This window comes from Neopelma chrysocephalum, unplaced genomic scaffold (assembly GCF_003984885.1).
Source record: "Neopelma chrysocephalum unplaced genomic scaffold, ASM398488v2 Primary Assembly neopelma1_22, whole genome shotgun sequence".
Lineage (NCBI taxonomy): Eukaryota > Metazoa > Chordata > Aves > Passeriformes > Pipridae > Neopelma > Neopelma chrysocephalum.
The window spans coordinates 16,077,901-16,096,932 of NW_020897689.1; the positions used below are offsets into that span (position 1 = coordinate 16,077,901).

Below are 19,032 nucleotides of genomic sequence, written 5' to 3' on the forward strand. Positions count from 1 at the left end.
TGAATAAGAGAATGTGCACAATACACTAGGACTCTCCAAAGACATGTTCTGACAAGCTTACTCTGCATGCAATCAAGAAACACAGGTGACTGGGAGAAAGATCTATATGCTTTACAAATCTACTTATTTCATGTGAGATCAACAATTGACTCTTACCATCACCAGACTATCAAGGACAAAAACTTTTGCTACTACACTCATTTCTTGCCATGCTATCTTCAATCAAATCTCATAACGTTGACACATTCACCTATTTCTAAATTTATTTTTTAAAATTAAGGTGTTCTAATTAAGTTTATTCTTATTTAAGCAGCTCAAACATTATGCTGTAGGTTTCTGAGACCACTGAAACCCAACTCCACCTCACTGCACGCTGCTATTTTCTCTCTTTTAATTTATTCCTTATGCTTGCTATGTGCAATTAAACTACACCTGTTCTTTCATAGGATTTGGTTGGACATATTTTGGATCGAATAATCATTCTGAATATGATACACATCTGTGCATATACTTGTGTGAGAGCACCTGGAAAATCAGGAATTTAGATGTCTTTCTGTCCTCAGTGTTCAGTAAATGTATCTCTGAGACCAAAATTTAGCTTACTGTTTAAAAACTATGTGAGCTGCTTATAGCACATAACCTGTTGTTCTTTTTACTGCACTATATTGTTAAGGATGCTTGTCTAGGACTAGGATCTTGGGGGGAGGTTGAAAGTTCATTTACTTATGCTTGTTGAGAAGCTGAATTCACAGCTTGTCCTCCTTGTGATATGTTCATGTCTCCAGCCTGCTGCTGAGAAAACATGAGCAAAGCTTCTGCATTCTTTTGCATAGCCTTAGTAGGAACAAAGAAAGAGCGAGCAAAAAGAAACTGGGTTTATTAACTCAACCACCTAAAGAAAATATGAAGGTATTTATGGAGATATTGTGAATCCTCAAATGACCCTTTATATCAGACCTGCTTATTCTGTAAGCTGTGCTATAAGCAATGTGACAAAGAGATAAAATTTCAGTAAATTTTCAGTACAGTAAATAATGCTCAAATAGTATTAACTCCTTCATACAAAGCAATAAAAACAAGGACACAAATATCTATGGGGAAAATATAAACGCTAACCCAAAGCCAATTCAAAGTCTAAACAAGCATTCACAAAGCTGCTGGGGTGGAAGGGTGCGATGGATAAGGTACTGTGGTGCCTAGGATAGTGGACTATGAGGGACAACCATGACTGACACACAGCATTACTAATTTCTCCTAGTACCAATCATTGGTACTATCATTCTCCTGGTACCAATCATTGAAGTAAGGCAGCCTTATAGAGGAATACATGCCGTTTGAGAAATTACCAACTTGTTGGGTGCAGCAAAGGTCTACTTTATGAAATGATGCTTCCCAAAATTCAATCAGCTGGTGTGGTTGCTCCATAGATAGATTCTGCCTCTACTGACCTCTTCAGTTCCGAATCTTCTTTTGTTGCTCAGTGTGTTTCCTGTGTTTTTTGATAAGCAGCTGCTTTCTTGTCTTTAAGAAATGCCATTTATCTTCTCATTTACTCCCCATAAAGTTCCTAAATTGCTTTAGCTTGTTATTTAAACTAAAAATTCAGCCTGGATCGGGTCATTACAATGAAGCTTTGACATAATTTTCAAAATGTACTCTTGCCATTGTTTTCAAAATGTTTATTGCAGCCATTGAAAAGTCTTCCTGAGCTGTGTAAAACTGACTTGAATTGCAAGCTATTTCTCTCATCTTGTTGGCTAGAGGCTGTACTTCATGCCAATCAATAGAATTTGCAGTGACTTAGCCTAGAAAGCCAGGACAGAATTTGAACATTAAAAACGTGTCTCAGATGAATCCTCTCAAAGCAGCAGCATGCGTGTCAGGTGTATAGGCAGTCAGGACTGTGTTAGGGTTGATTTTAATAGTGGCCATATATAATCAATTGCTGCAGAGTTCATCACACTTTTATATGCATAAGTGCATTCTCCAGTGATTTATGATTATCCAGAAAAATTCTCTGCCTGCTGGCCTGAGAGACAGAACTGTCTTGGGGGAGAGTGGATACTACTTTACAAAGATGGAAATAAAGGAAAACAAAGCCCATTGAACTCCCCTGGGAGTGTTGCCCAATCCTTCATCTTCTGCATTCACAAATAATTATATATTGCCTTTTGAATGAACTTCAACTCAGGAATCTTTAGGGAATTAGAAAAAATTGCAAGATGAGCTGGTGAATGCAATAAATTACAAAAAAGGGTCCATTTTTCTGCCCTTGAAGGCACTGAAAATTCAAAGAGAACATTGGAGCTTGCTATAGTAGAACAGGACTACCAACAGGAGATGACCCAAGACCTAAACTTGTGTCATTCCATCTTTGTAAATAATTGCATCATTTTTTACCAAAGTAACATTATATATATATGACTCTAGTTTTGTACACACACACACACACACACACACATATATATCTCCTAGACAGCAATGTCATGGTAAGGTCTGTGTAGTAGTGTATATTTATGACTTACAGTGAATTCATCAGTTGCTCTGGGCAGAAAGCACACATAACCAGGGGTTTGTGGAGAAAGTAGAAGCTCATCACTTTTGCCCTTTGAGCCATAAATCACAAGGGTCCTTTTACACTCCTGTGGCTCTGGGGAATCTCCATCTGTTTTAACCTGCACTCTCCACCGTTGTGCTAAATAAAATAAAGACATCTTTAATATCAATGTATCAATTAAACATTTTTAGTGTCAATGGTAGAGAGCAATGGATGCCTTTGTTACTATTGCAACAAAGAATTTAAAGATTACCATGAACTTATATCCTATTTAAAAAAATAGACTGGTAGACATTCTTTCTCTTGACGATAAGTGTAACTTAGACTTGATAAACACAAGACAATTGTCAAAGTGGGCATGAAAGCAGAAATTAACACTAAGGAAGCAGGAAAAAGGCTCTGCCTAGGCTGTTGTTGGGTGGGTTTTTTTGCATTCTTTATAACAAGATAGTTGCTTTAATAAAGTAATTATTCTAATACATTTCCGTTCTTAGAATGTTCTTATGTAACATGTAAAAGAAAACTAACATTCTGAAAGAGTTGTATGTGATCTTTTTGTAAGACCTGCTGGTTAGTACACTACTAGTTAAGCAATGAAACTTCCAACTTTTATTCTACAATTTTTCTAAGCTGATTTGTCATGTTCAGTCTGCTCATTTGTCAGATCAGACTAGGGTTGAATATAAAATTTAGGTAATTCCAAAGAGATGTTTGCACAGACCTCAGCTCATGGCTTAGGCCTTTCAGAGATCATTTTTTGGTAGGTGACCTGCAGAATGCAACTGAGAAGCTATGCCATGTGTGGGAAAAATATCGTGTTGTAGATGGACAGTGTAGGTTAGGAAGTTACTTAGTGCTTGAAGGTAAATCATCCTCTGAATTCAAATGAATTATGTGTTGAAAAGATACTTGATCCTGCACAGCAAAAGGAACTTAACAGTAGAAGGAAATAAAAAACTTATGTTTAGACTGTGGGGAGTACTATGAAAATATGATCATTTGTTAATGGCATTAATATTAAAGAGAACTATTTCATGTTTGTGTGTAAGCCTACAAAACAATACGTTGATAAAATAAATTTTAGAATAATTCAATTCAGAATTAAATTGGATGTGATTTTTTTTCTTACAGTACTGTGTGCTTGTTTCATACCTTTTTTTTTCCTCCTGCTTGGAGATGGAGACTGGATGAAAACCTGATCTGGTTTCCTTGATTTATAATTTTCCCTTTTTTCCACCTTTTTTTCTTTAGCTAATTCTGGTTTTCCCCTTTCTATAGAACATGTTTCTGCATTACGTCTGACTGTTCCCTGACTCTTCTGGGCTCAACTATAAAACAGCAGGCATATACACATCTCACAGTTAGTCTTCTGAGTAACACACTAGCTGAAAAGATCCTTCCATTTGAACTCTTTTTTTGAGGTCATTTCCAGGAATGAGTCAGATGTAGTGTGTGGAAGATCCACACTTTGCCTAATGAGGAACTTTTGCTGTTTGAAATGTGTGCCAGCTTTGAATTTTATCTCCTTGTGCCAGATTGGCATGTGGTACTCTTCAGGGTGTCACACTTGGTGAAGTCAAGCATGGTTTGAGCTTTTGCTGTTCCTGATCATTCTGAGGGTTTATAAGGAGCTTCAAATTTTTACAAAGACTCCCAACGTAGCCCTGAATCTCTTATCCTGTCCAACCATGCCCCATTTTGAAGGCTGTCTCAGGAACACAGCAAAGAGAAAATTAGGATAATTTTGCATTTTTGTGTTTCCCAAATGAGCTTTTTTTCTCTTTTTTAGATCCCTCTGCTCCAGGAAATAGTAATTCCCAAGTTAAAAGAAAGCACAGATGCATAACTGCCTGTTCCCTCCTCAAAGAGGCCACACATTCAGAGAAGGTATTTTGTGCAAGGTGATTTATTTTAATTAATAACCATGATTGTGGTTTTAATTATTATTTCAGAAGAAAAGCTAAGACACCAGCTGGGAGTTTTCCAGAAAATAAATCAGTGATTACAGATTTAAGGCCTCAGCATCTGCGACTCTTTTTTCTCCTACATTTACTTTTAATGCTTCTACAGTTTGGCAACTGAGCTAACCCAGACTGACTGCATTTTCTTTCAGTTCAGCAAATTCGTTTAACCTGCTCATGCCAGAATAAGAAAAAAATCCATTGTCTAATATTCTATTCACTTAGACAGCTACTTGGCAAGGATGGATACACTAGCCAGGAGACTGATGCCAAATATTTAGTGTGTTTAGTGGTTTCTCTAGGAGTGAAGTTCTGAAAATCAGATAGCTGGGCTTGAGAAGGTTATTTTCTGTGTTTCAGATGTGCGGCCACATATCATTAAAAAAGAGAATTTTCCCCTGATATCACTGAACTGTGTTAGCTTCCTTTCAGAGTGATTAGTGTGTTAGTGTGTTATTGTGCTCTTGGCTAATGTGAAAAGCCATAGCCATTTACTCTGAGAATCACTGCGAGAATCACTAAAATGAATAGTAGGGAAAAACATAATTCTGTGAAAAGAATCTCACAATTTTGTCTTTTTGTAATGATATAACAAAAGTTCTGATTTCATATTACAGAGATCTGTACAGGGATATGTTAGAAGCAGGAGTCATCTGTTGACTTTCAGAAATTAAATGGGATCAGTCATAACAATTTCCTTCCAGAAATTCTTTTAACCACTAGTCTGGAACCTGAAAGTTCCTTCGGTAAAAATGTGAAAATCAAACCTGCAGTGACTTCTGCACGTAGAAATCTGAGCTTAGTAAAGCATAAAGTCAACATTTCATAATATAATTCAGAAAACTGAAAAAGGATGGGTTATTTTCTAGTTTTTTAGATCTGAGTAATTTATGTATTTTTAGAGGATTGCCAAAATTTTTCTTAAAATACATTATTTTGTTGGGTTTTTTTGCTCTGGTGTTTTTTGGTCTTAAGACCTAGGATGACATTCACACTTTGCTGGACATAGGAGTAAATTGCTTATTTCCTGGAGATTGTAGAAATTTGTATTGCCTTGAGGCAGAGCAGTCAGTCTGCTTAATTCTTTTTCTTAGGGATTTCTGCCTCCATCTGGCAATACGTATTGTCTATGCTTTTTAGAAGCAGGACCATTCCACTTAAAATTTGGGAATTCTTAGTCTATTAGCAAGTGCTTGCAAAGTAGGGAATAATTTTAAAACAGAATTAGTCATGGCAGTATTTACTGAATATTTTCTCTTTTCTTATGAATTTTCTATATGCCTTAATACCAACAACTTTGCACAACACAAGAAGAGCCAATCTAGAAATACTTATAAACTGAACTCTGTTTAATGATGTTGAACCACGCTTCATTCACCACCCACAAAAGCCCAAAAAACCACAGGACACCCTGCTGGAATCACATTACAAGAACCCAGCTCCTTTTAACTGACTGCGGTGGGGACAGCATTGGCATATATTGTGTCTTGACTTCTCGCTTTGAGAGAAAATCCTTTCCTATGTGTGAAAATCCACCTACTTTGAGGAAGAAAAGCAAAATAAATAGAGAAAATAGGAGGAGAAAGTAGTAAAATATCCCTACAATGTGGAAAACTTTTAGAGAGTGTTGTAAAGTTCCGTTCTCCCTCAAATCAACTTCATCTTTTGAGAGCTGAGAGCATCTATCTGCCTTCTCTTCCAGAGCAATACACTTTCTCTTTTTACCTTGTATAAAATATACAAGAAGGAATCAGAGGAATACAAATAAATCTATTCCTATTCCTGATTTGCCAGAGCCTCTCCATAGTCTACAAATGTATAAAGATTACTGAGGAAACTTGATATGGGCATACTGCATTTTGGCAGAATCCATAGCCAGCAGCAGCAGTGAGAGGAATCTGGGATTTATGCTTCATTAAAGCTGGCATAATGCCAGCCTGGCTGACAAAGGACAAAGAGTCCTCAAGTAATCTATCCAGCAATGATGACTTTCAAAGTCTACTCTTTGGTTAGGTGGCTGAACAGGCCACCAGCCTCATACAAAGTGAATGAGATTTCTGACCTTCAGAGTGACTTATAAAGTATTTTGTTCTGTAACCTTTGCTTTAGATCGGGCCTAAGGACATCGATCTAATCCTGAAAATCACCAAACAACACTGAATTACGCCAATCAACTTTTTATTACTTTCTTTGAAGCCCACTTGCGGATTGCAGCTCATATAGAGTATGATTACAGGAATGCCTAAAATATTGGCTCCCTAACATCAGGACTGCTGCTTGCCTCTTATTCAGTAAAAATATATTATAACAACAATTTTTGCTTTCACTATGAATGGCTCTGCTTATCACTACTGTACCATGTGAAATATTCACTGCTACAGATGCTGGGAGAATCTAAGGCAATTATTTTTTTATTCCAAGACTCTCCATCTCTGGAATGTTCTCATCTTCACTTATCAGCTCTGACTTAGGCACTGTGTCATGGTAGATTGATACAGAACTGAGTACAAGACATCTTTCCAAACCTCTGGTGGTTGTTACCCTCTTATAAAGCTCAGTCATGCAAGGTCTGTGGGATCACCAGTATGACAACACAAATTAAAGGGTGAAAATCCCAAGATCAGTCCTACTCAATATCTTTTTCACATAAGGCATAAAAGTCCAATCTCTCACCTATCTCAATTCCTCACTGGAATGAGCCCCTGGGTGAAACAAAGATGGTTGAAGAGCAACTCAAGCTAAGCTGCATATAACTAAGCTGCGTATAACTCAAGCTAAACTGACAGATAACTTCCTAAAAATGTTCTTCTCCTTTATAATTTCATTTTTCAGAACCTCTGATCTCAATGCTCTCTGGGTCCTACCAGACATCTTGACAGTGTGACGTATCAAAAGCTGATTAAGAAGAAGCCACTCCTTTCATCTCATACCCAATATTTTGAGTCTAACCACTGTTGACACTCAAGGCACTGAGCAGCCTGTGCATCTGTGCCTGCTTATTATAACACAATGAAGAATGAAGCTGCACTGGAAAAAATTTGAATTGGTAGTAAAATATAGTCTCTTATCTGAACATAAGGTGAAATAGATATCATGGTTGCCTCTCTGAACTGTGCACTTAGCAGAATGCAGAATCCAAAATCCAAGTCACTTGTGAAATTAATTTTCTATGTGGGAAAGCCTTTACTTACCTGAGTTCATTAGTCTCCTCTTGTGTAAGTTATGTTGCCATGGAACAATAAAACTGTTGGCTAGACTGTTTGATTGAATGCAAATCATTCGATTTTCACTGAAACTGGAATTAGATTGAGAGACTAGGGCTCATTCTACAGAAGGCAAGTCACTGTTTTAAGATACAAATGTAAATACTACATTTTGTAGTTTAGTTTCTCCCATAAAATGCCCAGGCATGGTTGCACAGAATAGTCATTTACAGTTAAGCGTTCATAAAAATATGTGTGTCAGTCTGTGTCTCTTTTCTGGTTAGGAAGAAATGCGGAGATGATATCTCAAATTTTAAACAGCTGGGAGGAACTAGTATATTACAGTGATGACATTGTCTTTGTAAGTATAAAACCAGAAAGCTAGGTGGGTAGTTTTTTATTAATTTTTTTTATTAATTCAAGCAGATTTAGTCAACTGACTGCATATACTACATTTAGCTTCACTAGAGGATTGGGAGTACAGGCTGCATTATTTCTGGCTACTTTGGGATTTTGACCTGAAAATGCTTCTACTGACATTTCACAACACATTTTTCAACTTGCTGATGTTTGCTAGGGGACCTGTCCCCAAGTATTAAATGACAGTGACATTGGGGTAAACAAAACAACACTTGAATCTTTTCTCAGAGGAATTCCTTGTTGATTTCAGGACAGAAGAGTAGAAATATGAAGAAAACGAGAAATGGTTTATGTTTTTCTCGATTGGTTATCGAGGTCTAGTCCTTTCTGTAGACTATCACCAGACAATTTGTCTGTGTCACAGCTGATATGCAGTATAAAACATATATAAATGAGGTCACTTGCTTACATATTTGTCACAGTACTGATTTTCAGGTTAAATTCAAACAGCAAAAACTATTATATAGAAAACACTGGCTAGAAAAAACTCCTATCTTTGAGGAATGCCGTCCTCTAAAATATGAACAGAAAAAATAATTGTGAATGAGCTTTATTATCACTTTTCTTCTTAAGTTATGGTCTTATCTGGAAGGGTTCTTCTTAATAACTAGATATTAAGTCTATAATATAGTGCTATAACACAATTTTTCTTTAACAAAATACTTACCATTGGCAGTTAGCTCCCTTTCAGTTTTCCCATCATCTTGGCATTCATCTAACCATCTTTCATTGCAAAAACAAAAATAATAAGATTAATAAAAACTATTAGTATATTATATGTAAGCTGACCATTACCTTCTGTCTCCAACAGTATTTTTATACTTTGTTTATCAAATTATGCCTTGAAACCTAGATCAAAGTTTCTTTTATACATTCGTCACAGCTAGTCTTACTCATGTCAGAAGAATTTGGTTTAACCTGCTCCAGGCAGAGGAATTCTCATCGTAGCTGTGTGAATACTGTAGTACTATATGAAGTACATTATATGAAATGCTAATTATTTACTGGTTCAGAGATTCAACTGTATATTTGAAGGAGTATATAACCTCCAGTGATTAGTTATATTCATTGTACTGGTTGAGATATAAAATGGTATATAAAACCTGCCAGTCTGGAAGTTTCTAAAGCTTTTGCAGATCTGCAGCAATTAACTGAACTTCTCTTTTTACTTTTCTTTTAAATTGATGAATTTCAGCAGCTTTCCTGCAATATCATTTTACTACAAACATACATCCATACTCCTTCAGTTGATCCTCCATGCTCAAATAATAACCCTTCATGGCCTTCAACAATATCACTTTTATTTAAAAATAAATAGACACATGCTTACTATCAGCTTCTATTCTATTGACTCCATATTAATGTTGCATTTGTTTAAACCCAAGGATCCACAATATATTTCACCTCTTATGTGTAACAAAACTGTATGAATAAATATCTTATGCATGAAGTCTGAACTCCACTGTATTTCAACTATTGTTGCAATAAATAGCTTGATTAACTTTTGGGACCTATCTCCACATTCTGTCCTAAGAAAGAAAAGATCAGTAGTAGCTTCTAAAAATAGAAAGCAAACTTTGACACACTGGTAGCACACTTACACTGCAGGCAAACAATGACAAAATTCCTCTGGTTCTACGTGTAAAGTCCCTAATCTTTTTCTAAGATCTTTACAATTTCCTCTTGAAAAGGTAGCCTGATATTTTTATTAAGAATTTCACTTTTCAGAGAAGTCTTATAAGTTCTCCTTGAATTTAAAGAATCAATTTTCTCATTTGCCTCTGCTTCCAATAACTATATTTAATGCACACCAAACAATTTTAAAAGCTTAATATCCCAAAAAAAAAGCTAAACCAATAACCTGATCATTCGAATGATAGTCCTAAGAAGAGTAAATGGTTCTTAGCTAGTCATTTCCAGGAACTTTGCAAAATGAAACCCCGTGGTGTTTTTTTGTAAACAGGTAGGATTCCTAGAAGAGGAGAGCTGTCTACTAAACCCCTGAAGATTTTCAAGACTTAAAGCACAGTTCCCAAAACAACATGAAAACTATTTTAGCTATATAACCCAAACTTTTAAGTTCTGGAAACCACACACTACGGAATATAATTATCTGGATCTAAATTACAATTCTTCAACTTATTTCTATTGTATTAAAAATACTTATGCATAAATAACACACACAACTCCTTACTTTCCTCTATTGGCTTATTTTATGTGGGGTTTTTTTCTGCTACAGCTGTATTATTCAACTCAAAGACAGCTAAAAGGTTGCAGTTGCCTCAGATAGTAAGAAAATTTGAAAGAATGGACTGTTTAGTAGTTGTTAGAATTGAGAGAGTCGAATGTTTTCTAATTTTGCAGATGGTAGCAAAATTTTAGACCTACTAAAATAGAGTAGAAGAGATTTATTCTACTTTAAGAGGAAAAGTTAAAGGTCTTTCCAAAGATTTCCTGGATGTATACAGGGATTTCAGTGACAGAGAAAGTGACCAAAATCAGTGCAGCTAGATCTTAGAATAGAATCACAGCATCGTTTAGGTTGGAAAAGATCTTTAAATCATCAAGTCCAACCATTAGCCCAGCACCACCATGTTCACCACTAAACCACGTCCCCAAGTGCCACATCAACACGTCTTTTAAATACCTTCAGGGATAGTCTTCACTGCTTCACTGGGCAGCCTGTTTCAATGCTTAACAAGCCTTTTGGTGAAACAAATTTTCCTAACACTCTTTCTAAACAACGCCAGGCACAACTTGGGGCCATTTTCTCTCATCCTATCGCTCGTTACTCTCAGGAGAAGAGACCAACCCCCACCTCACCACAACTTCCTTTCAGGTAGTTGCAGAGAGAGGTAAGGTTCCCACTGAGCCTCCTTTTCTCCAGACTAAACTACCCTAAGTACCCTCAACTTCTCCTCACAGAGCTTGTGTTCTAGACCCTTCAACAGCCTCATTGCACTTCTCTGACGTGCTCCAGTTCCTCAGTATCCTTCTTGTAGTGAGGAGCCCAGAACTGGATACAGGGTTTGAGATGCAACCTCGCCAGTGCTGAGTACAGGGGGGATAATCACTTCCCTAGTCCTGCTGGCCATACTACTTCTGATACAAGCCAGAATGCCATTGGCCTTCTTGGTCCCATGGTCACACTGCTGGCTCATGTTCAGTCAACAGATGACCAGCACCCCAAGTCCTTTTCCACCAGGCAGCTTTCCAGCCGTTCATCGCCAAGTCTGTAGCATTGCAGAGGGCTGTTGTGACCCAAGTGCATCTCCCTCAGTATCCTTCTGTGAACCACATCCAGCCCCACAGCCTTGTACATGGCTAAGTGCTGCAGCAGGTTGCTATTTCCCATTGGATTGTGAGGGATTCATTCTGTTCCCCCTACCTTTCTTCTAGCTTGGGAGACTGGATACCAAGAGAACAACTGGTATTACTGTTAAAGGCAAAGAATACATTAAGTGCCTCAGCCTTTCCCTCATCCTTTGTTACTGCTGACCCTCACATACAATAAAGGAGGGAGATTCTCTTTAACTCTCCTTTTGTTTCTGCTGTGTGGGGGTTTTTTGTGTTGGTTTTGTTGTTTTTGATTTTGTTTGTTTGTTTTGTTTGGGGTTTTTGTTTGTTTTTCTTTTTATTTGGTTTGGTTTGGTTTTTTGCCTTTTACAGCAAGATTAATTTTTGGTTAGGTTTTGGCCCTTCTGATTTTCTCCCTGCATAACATCACAACAAGACTCCCTGTAGTCCTGAGTTGCCTGGCCCTTCTTCCAAAGGTCATAAACCCTCCTTTCATTCTTGAGTTCCAGCCAAAAATCTCTGTCCAGCCAGGCTGGTCTTCTTCATCCCCAGCTCATCTTGCAGCACATGGCAATGGTCTGTTCCTGTGTCTGTAAGATTTCCTTCCAGAAGAATGTCCAGTCTTCCTGGAATGCCTCCCAGGGGATTCTGTGAACCAGTCTCCTAAACAGGTCCAAGTCTGCTCTCCAGAATATCAAGGTGGCAGTTCTGCTTGCCCTTACTTCTATGAGGACCAAAACCTCTTATAATTTCACAATTTCTCTGTCCAAAATGGCCTCCAACCATCACATCACCCACCAGTCCCTCTCTGTTTACAAACACCAGATCCAGTGGACACCTTTCCTAGCTGGCTCCCTCACCAGCTGTGTCAGAAGGTTCACTTCTATAATCTCCAGGAATCTCCTAGACTGCATCCCCTCTGCTGTGTTGTATTTGCAGCAGACACAAGTCCCTCATGAGAACAAGGGCTAGTGATTGCGAGACTTGTCCCAGCTGCTTATAGTATGTCATCTGCATCTTCATCCTGGTTGGGTGGTCTATAACAGACTTCTACCATGACACCTGCCTTGGCCATCTCCCCGATTCTTGCCCGTATACATTCTACCTTCTCATCACCATCATCAAGTTCTAGACAATCAAAACACTTCTTAGCATACAGGGCTACCCCATCACCTCTCCTTTCTTGTCTATCCCTGCTGAAGGGTTTATAACCATCCATTATAGCACTTCAGCTGTGTGAGTCATCCCACCATGTTTGCATGATGGCAGCTGTGTAGTTTCAGATCTTTATATACAATACTTCTTAAAAGACTGAGAACTGGAAGTTTAAGTAATTTCACATGGTCTCTGTGTAATTTAGATTAAACAAAAAGATCAATGCACCTTTCCTCTTATGAAACGTTTGGTTTGGGGCTTCTTTGCTTCAGGCTATGACTCCCTCCTCTGTCAACACAGCAAATGTGTTTCTTGTCTTCGATCGCAAAATTTTGCATCCCTTGTATGTTGAAAAACTCTGGGACATTGCTCATACACCTACGTTGTGAGCACATATCCATTCTGCAATTTTTTGATTACATTGCTGGCAGGTAACAAATTCTTTTTCTCCATGAATGGCATACCTATTACAAGGAAATACAACCTCCTGAGCGTCCTCTCCTTCTTTATGTTTGATGACAATCTTATCCAGGAACCATCCATTGCCTGTGTTGAAATGACAAAAGTTTATCATGTGAAATGATGGGGTTTTTTTTCTTTTTAATAAATTTTAAGAAAAAAAGCCCAGATTATATTTTTTAGCAAAAACACAGACCATATTAAGACATATCAGCTAAATAGATAAGATATAGCAAAAGAATGAAACTTTATTATTTTGTGTCTCTTGTAAGAAATGCAATTCTTCTTTACCTGTTTTAATTTTAAGTGGTGGGAGGGTTTCTCTTCTAGATAAATACATGCATATATCTCTGAATTGTCCACACTGTTCACACCCCAGTCCATATCTTTTGATTCCTTGTAATCAGGCACAATGATGTTGGAACAAATCCATTTATTCCAATAATCAAGATTTGTGTGAATGCTGGAAATTTTGGTCCTCTGTGAGTGAACTCCTTATTGCATATATAAAAATATTATACTAATTAACAAATCTTTAAAATTAATGCTGCCATGAAAATGGAGTGGGGCTGCAGCCTTGACGGGGCTTTGTATGTCTAGGTGCCAGAAACTGGCAAAACTGAGGATCCAATGATCCAATGATCCAGGGACAGCACCCAGATAGACTGAGTGCCTAAGGCTGGTTACTGGAGGTCTTATATGTCCATACTGTACAAATTTTTTATATTTGACATTGATGGGTTGTTATTCTGATCAGCTGTAGAGGGTAACAAGATAAGGCCATTGTTACTATTTGTGTATGGTTGAGTTCCTGTCTGTGTTGTCCTGCATGGCTGGCCATGTGCAGACATACATGTGTTTTATGAATGCGTTTGTGTGTATGTCTACTTGGAACACATACTCAGCTTTGCTACCAGTGCAGCCGGCAGGCATGGAGCTGTGCAGCCTCACTTCTGTCAGGCTACTGAATTCATCCTCTGGCTAACAGCAGTAACCACTGCCACATCCATGCTGATCTTTCAGATCACTTCCAGTAACCATCCTAGTGACCAGTATAGTTCTCCTTGTGACACCCTTCTCAAATATCCTGTTCTCACCTGTAGCAGTAAACCTGCATTATATGGGAAAACTGTGGTTTGAAAGTGTTTCAAAATGGCTTTTTGTGGTCCCTGTGCTTTCTTCTTCCCAAAATCCCCCATGGCCAGATCTTATCTCTGTCCCAGGAATGTCCTGGAAGATACCAAGAAGTCTTCTCATTGGACCTTTAACCCCTGCCTGCGATTGGGTGTTTTGTAAGACCCCTGACCCCGTAATTGGTCACTCTCTGAATCCTCCAAAACCCTATAAATGTAACCACCTCATCAATAAACTCTCTCTCTCGCCTCCTCTCCACGTCTGGGTGCTGTCTCTCCGGAGCCATGGGACCACGTGGGTGGGGGGAGGGGTGAGCACCTAACCCCTCCATGCGTCCAGGACCCTGAAGGAACCCCTGGAGCTGGAGTAACCCCTTCCCTATCCACCTCAAGCCTTCGGAAATGGAACCCCACAATGGGAGGAATGCACCCAAACTCACCGTGCCTGCACGACTCACAACTTGTCATATTGCTTATGAGGTTTGTGTGACTCACACCATTACCTACCAGTACATTCTAGAAAAACAACATGAGGGATGTTTTGGTCAGAAGAAACAATCATCCTATTTATTCTCATGCTCTGCCTCTCTGGCTGCATCTGAGTCTGGAAGACCCTAGAAGGCAGCAGTTTCTGTCACACAGGAAGGGCATGCCCAGGCAATGCATGGAACAAAATGGCATTTCCCTTTAGGATTTCAGGCCCAGGGCACATTAGGACACTTTGCAAGCTGCTTCTGTCACCCTCTTACACCTCACTACTCTTTCATTGGAAAAAGCCTACTAGGCTGGCCAAGATTAACTAGCGATCAGACAGGTCAATTTGAAAAAGGCAAAAAATTATGAAAGGTACTGCCTGTGTAAATATACAGGTATATATGGAAGGTTTCTATGGAGGAAAAGCTTCTTTCAGCAGGTAAGACAAATGACCTAGTGACTCACACCAGACCAATGCCCAAACCCTGCTTCTAGGACAAAATTCCTTTACTTTCCTCATTCACAGTGTCTGTGGGAGAAGATCTGTACCCTGCAGTCTACGAACCCTGAAGAAAACGTATGTTACAGGATCCTTTCAAGACAATCTCCAAATCAAGACTAAGGACCTTCCTGCCCTGTCACTCAAGCAAGTGATACGATTAGGAAAAGGGGTAGTCCCATCTCTAAAGGTACTCTCTTTCCTCTCTCTCAACCCTCAAGTGATTGAGTCTCTTGATGGCCTCTTTCCTGAGTCACCATCCTTTTCCAGCTCTCAACTCCCCAGTAATCTCAGGCCAGGCTTATGAGGGACTAGTTTTGGATGCAGTTCAGAAGAGGTCTGTGAGATCTGTCTGTGATAAATACCATGAACAAGCATCTGAATTACCGAGGTATAAATTTTGTTACAGGAAGAATTCAATCCATTGTCCTGTTTAGACAGTCCTCCAAACCCACAAATTTGAACTCGGGTGCCAAAGAACAGCTTAAGATAGCTAAATTGGGTTACAGATTTACAGTGCTGATCCTGTGATAAGGCTGAACTGCCTATTAACGGAGAGGTGAGGGAAGAGAGTATGCAGAGCATGGTACGGGGTTCTGGGGAATATATGGAAGGTGGGTTCCACCACACTGCTTTCTGTGTTATGTCTTGGGCTACCAGGATGTGAAACTGTCATGTGTACAATCACACATTTTGCTGAAGGCAGAAAACTCTAGAGAACCAGAATGCCCCATCCTAAGGCTGCACTATTAAGGCTATTTCTGTAGTAGTCACAGGTCTGCTCAGAGCCTTAGGCAGTACAGTCAGCAAGATGGGTGTTGCTTAAGGCCATTTCAGAACAGAATAGGGTAAAAGGTATTTTCTAATCTGTTACCAGTGTGGCCCCGAACTGCTTTAAAAATCCTTCTCTTCACTTAGCTTATTCGTAGATATTAATCTGCAAATTTATTTTGAGTATTTACATCTTCAGTGCTTTTAAATGCTAGTTTTTTCTTCATTTACATCATGCACACTTCAAGGACTTGTACTGAAAATTCATCTCATCACCAAATTCTCTCTTTTTTCTGAAAAACCTACAAGCCAAATGTAATGTCACTCACTGGAACAGCTCCACATTGACTCACGCAGATTAAGTAAATAATCGAATCATCTACTGTTGCCCAAAGCAGCAAGGACATTATGCTAGAGCTACTCAGATTTTGTCTGGTAGAAAAGCAGCTGCTGAATATCTTTAATTCCATTCTGGCCGGTTTTCACTCTTTGTCTAATGAAGGATTGTCTTACCAGTGTGAGACACACTTTTGAAAGTTTTCTATATGCAAATAAATAATGCTTTCTTATAAATAATCTTGAAAACAAAGAGTGGAATGACAACATTTGAGATTAAACTCATGTCCATTCTTCTGTCCATTACTATTGTTTTTCATCATCCCATCACAGTGATCAGCCTGCAGGAAAACTTTTTATCACTGCAAGACCTTCTGTCACATTTTATATGAAGGATGCAATATAAACAAAGCGCACTGGGCTTAAAAAGGGCTTGAAAACAGATTGGTCTCTAGGAAGTTAAATCCTACCTGGACCAGCTCCATCATGCCTAATCAGAACTTTCTCCAAGTCTCCCAGTGAGACAGCCTTTATGCAGAAAATATCCATCTGTGGAACCACACAAGGAAAATGATAAAGGTCTTGAACACAGCTATTGCTTTGACTATAACAGTGTAGAATAGCTCATTGTTCCACTCTTTTTCTTTTTTTCTTCTTTTGCAAAATGAATATAGTTGTTTTATACTGGTCCTGGTTAGACAGTGAGGATCCTTTAAATCTTTCTGAGTTAAATAACACCTCAGTTCCTTTGCCAAGACACAATGATCAGGTGCAAATAATTATTTAGTCATCTCTATATCATATTTTCTAGTGCTATCTGCCTCAGCAAGACTAGAAAACCTAGGAATATGTATTTAGAACTTGATTCAAAAATTCATGGTGATCTGTTCAGGAGAATAAAAACTATTGTTACCATTTTATCCATACAAGCAATACAAACAACCAAGAATACTCAAATTTGACTATTTAATGCTCTCAGTAAATTCAGCAGATTCAGCAGATAAAAGTCATCCATACGATGTAATTATGTAAGTAATTTTGAATAAAGAAAATGGTAAATGCTTGAATAAATCTTATAAATAAAAGATATTTACACTTGTTTGCTAGCCATAATTTACCCTTATTGACCAGAAGTAGTACTGTTTTTACTTCACCTGTCCACGTTGAAATTTTACATTATTATTCTTAGATCTGTGGAGCTTCCTTTTGCCAGCATCTCCTCTTGTCCCAATGAGGTTGATATAAACGTTGGAATCTGTTTCAGCACCAAGTTCAGCACCTGTGTATACATGGACCTCATACACCAACACTAGAAGAAGAAAAAATTTGAGATTATCCTTGTAGTTTTCACGATTCTAAAGTTTTCTCATCAAAATTTAGCCTGAAGATGGCACAGATTTTCAAGTTTACAAGTAGCAACAGCTATCTATGAATTTTTCACTTCTAGCTTCAAATCCTTTAATTCTCTTCACAAAAATATGAAAACATCAAGCTTCAGAAACCACAGATGCTGAGCAATACTATGCATTGCTTGGCAAAGTAATTCATCAAGTAAGTGTTCCCTCGTACTCCGTTTCATTCTCTCACTCGTCGTTGGTTATTCGTGATTTCAGGACCTAATTCACAAAGTCTTTCTTTCCAAGTTATCTGGAGACCACCTAACTGTGCCTACTTGTCATCTCAAACAATAGCTAATTTTCACAGGTACCAAGGCATTTTAAACCTCCAGATTTGTGCAAAACAATTATCTGGGTTGTTAACCTTCATTTAATCTCTTAAAAGAAGAATAACAATCACAAATCCTAGCGGTTTTAGATTTTCACCTCATATACAAAGGTTGGCAAGCAGATGAACAGGCTCCCTCACCTATGAAAAATGAACAATCATCTTGCTTTTGAAGATTTCAACATTTGTCACTAGTGAATGATAACACTTTCAAAACCAGCTCTCTGCTAAAATATATTTACAACTTTTTAACGCCTCTCCTTCTAGTCTTAGTCGTGTTACACACAAAAAATATACATGTCTTCAAAGAATTCTGGAATACAATTCAGAATTACTGTATTAACATGTTTTCTACCACACTAATATTATCTTTATAATTATCCAGATATGAAAATTTATTTTAGAAAATTTTTTGTACTGATCATATACTATTATATTTTATCACAGTTTTTCTTATTGTGACTTTGAAAAAAAACCCAATCCTGTTTGCGTCTTAATGGTAATTTTTCCATGCAGTGTTTCTATTCTAATCACAGCTGGCCATTTCTGCTGCTATGTAGTAGATCACAGAGGAGATTACTGTTTCATTAGTGTATAATTTTAATAGTTCTTGGGAGTGAAGAAAGGTAATTGAAGCCCTAACAAACACAATTAAACACTACATTTAAGGAGGAACTAAGATGAAAACAGAAATTAAAACAAAATGCTTGAAACTGGACAATATTATTCAAAAACTAATTAAAATACTATTACTCTTAAACCACCAAATAGCTAGTAGAATTGCCATAAATTTCTTATTCACTGGATCCCAAGACAGCTTATAAAACTCAGACATCACATCATCCACCATTACTCAAGAACAGCTATTTCTGATTCCCAGTGGAGAAGCTAAAAGAGTAGTAAAATAATACTGCAAATACTTTAGGAAAATAAAATACCCCACATCTATCAAAAGATAGATTTTGGTGGATAGACTGTATGCTTAAGTAAATTAAGGTATTTCTTTTAATCTGTATTAAATCATTCTGAAGTGGCAAACACA

At 37.9% G+C, this 19,032-nt stretch overlaps 1 protein-coding gene across 1 annotated transcript in view; it reads right to left on the reverse strand.

The window, feature by feature from the left end:
* LOC113963794 (lipoxygenase homology domain-containing protein 1) overlaps positions 1-19,032 on the reverse strand; it is a 135,493-nt gene that overhangs the window by 56,855 nt on the left and 59,606 nt on the right. The window contains exons 21-26 of the mRNA XM_027675258.1: positions 17,420-17,574; positions 16,736-16,814; positions 13,058-13,139; positions 8,805-8,864; positions 8,349-8,377; positions 2,526-2,695 (exon numbers count right to left, since the gene is read on the reverse strand). Coding sequence (XP_027531059.1) covers positions 2,526-2,695; positions 8,349-8,377; positions 8,805-8,864; positions 13,058-13,139; positions 16,736-16,814; positions 17,420-17,574 — 575 coding nt within the window. The remainder of the gene's footprint in view (positions 1-2,525; positions 2,696-8,348; positions 8,378-8,804; positions 8,865-13,057; positions 13,140-16,735; positions 16,815-17,419; positions 17,575-19,032) is intronic.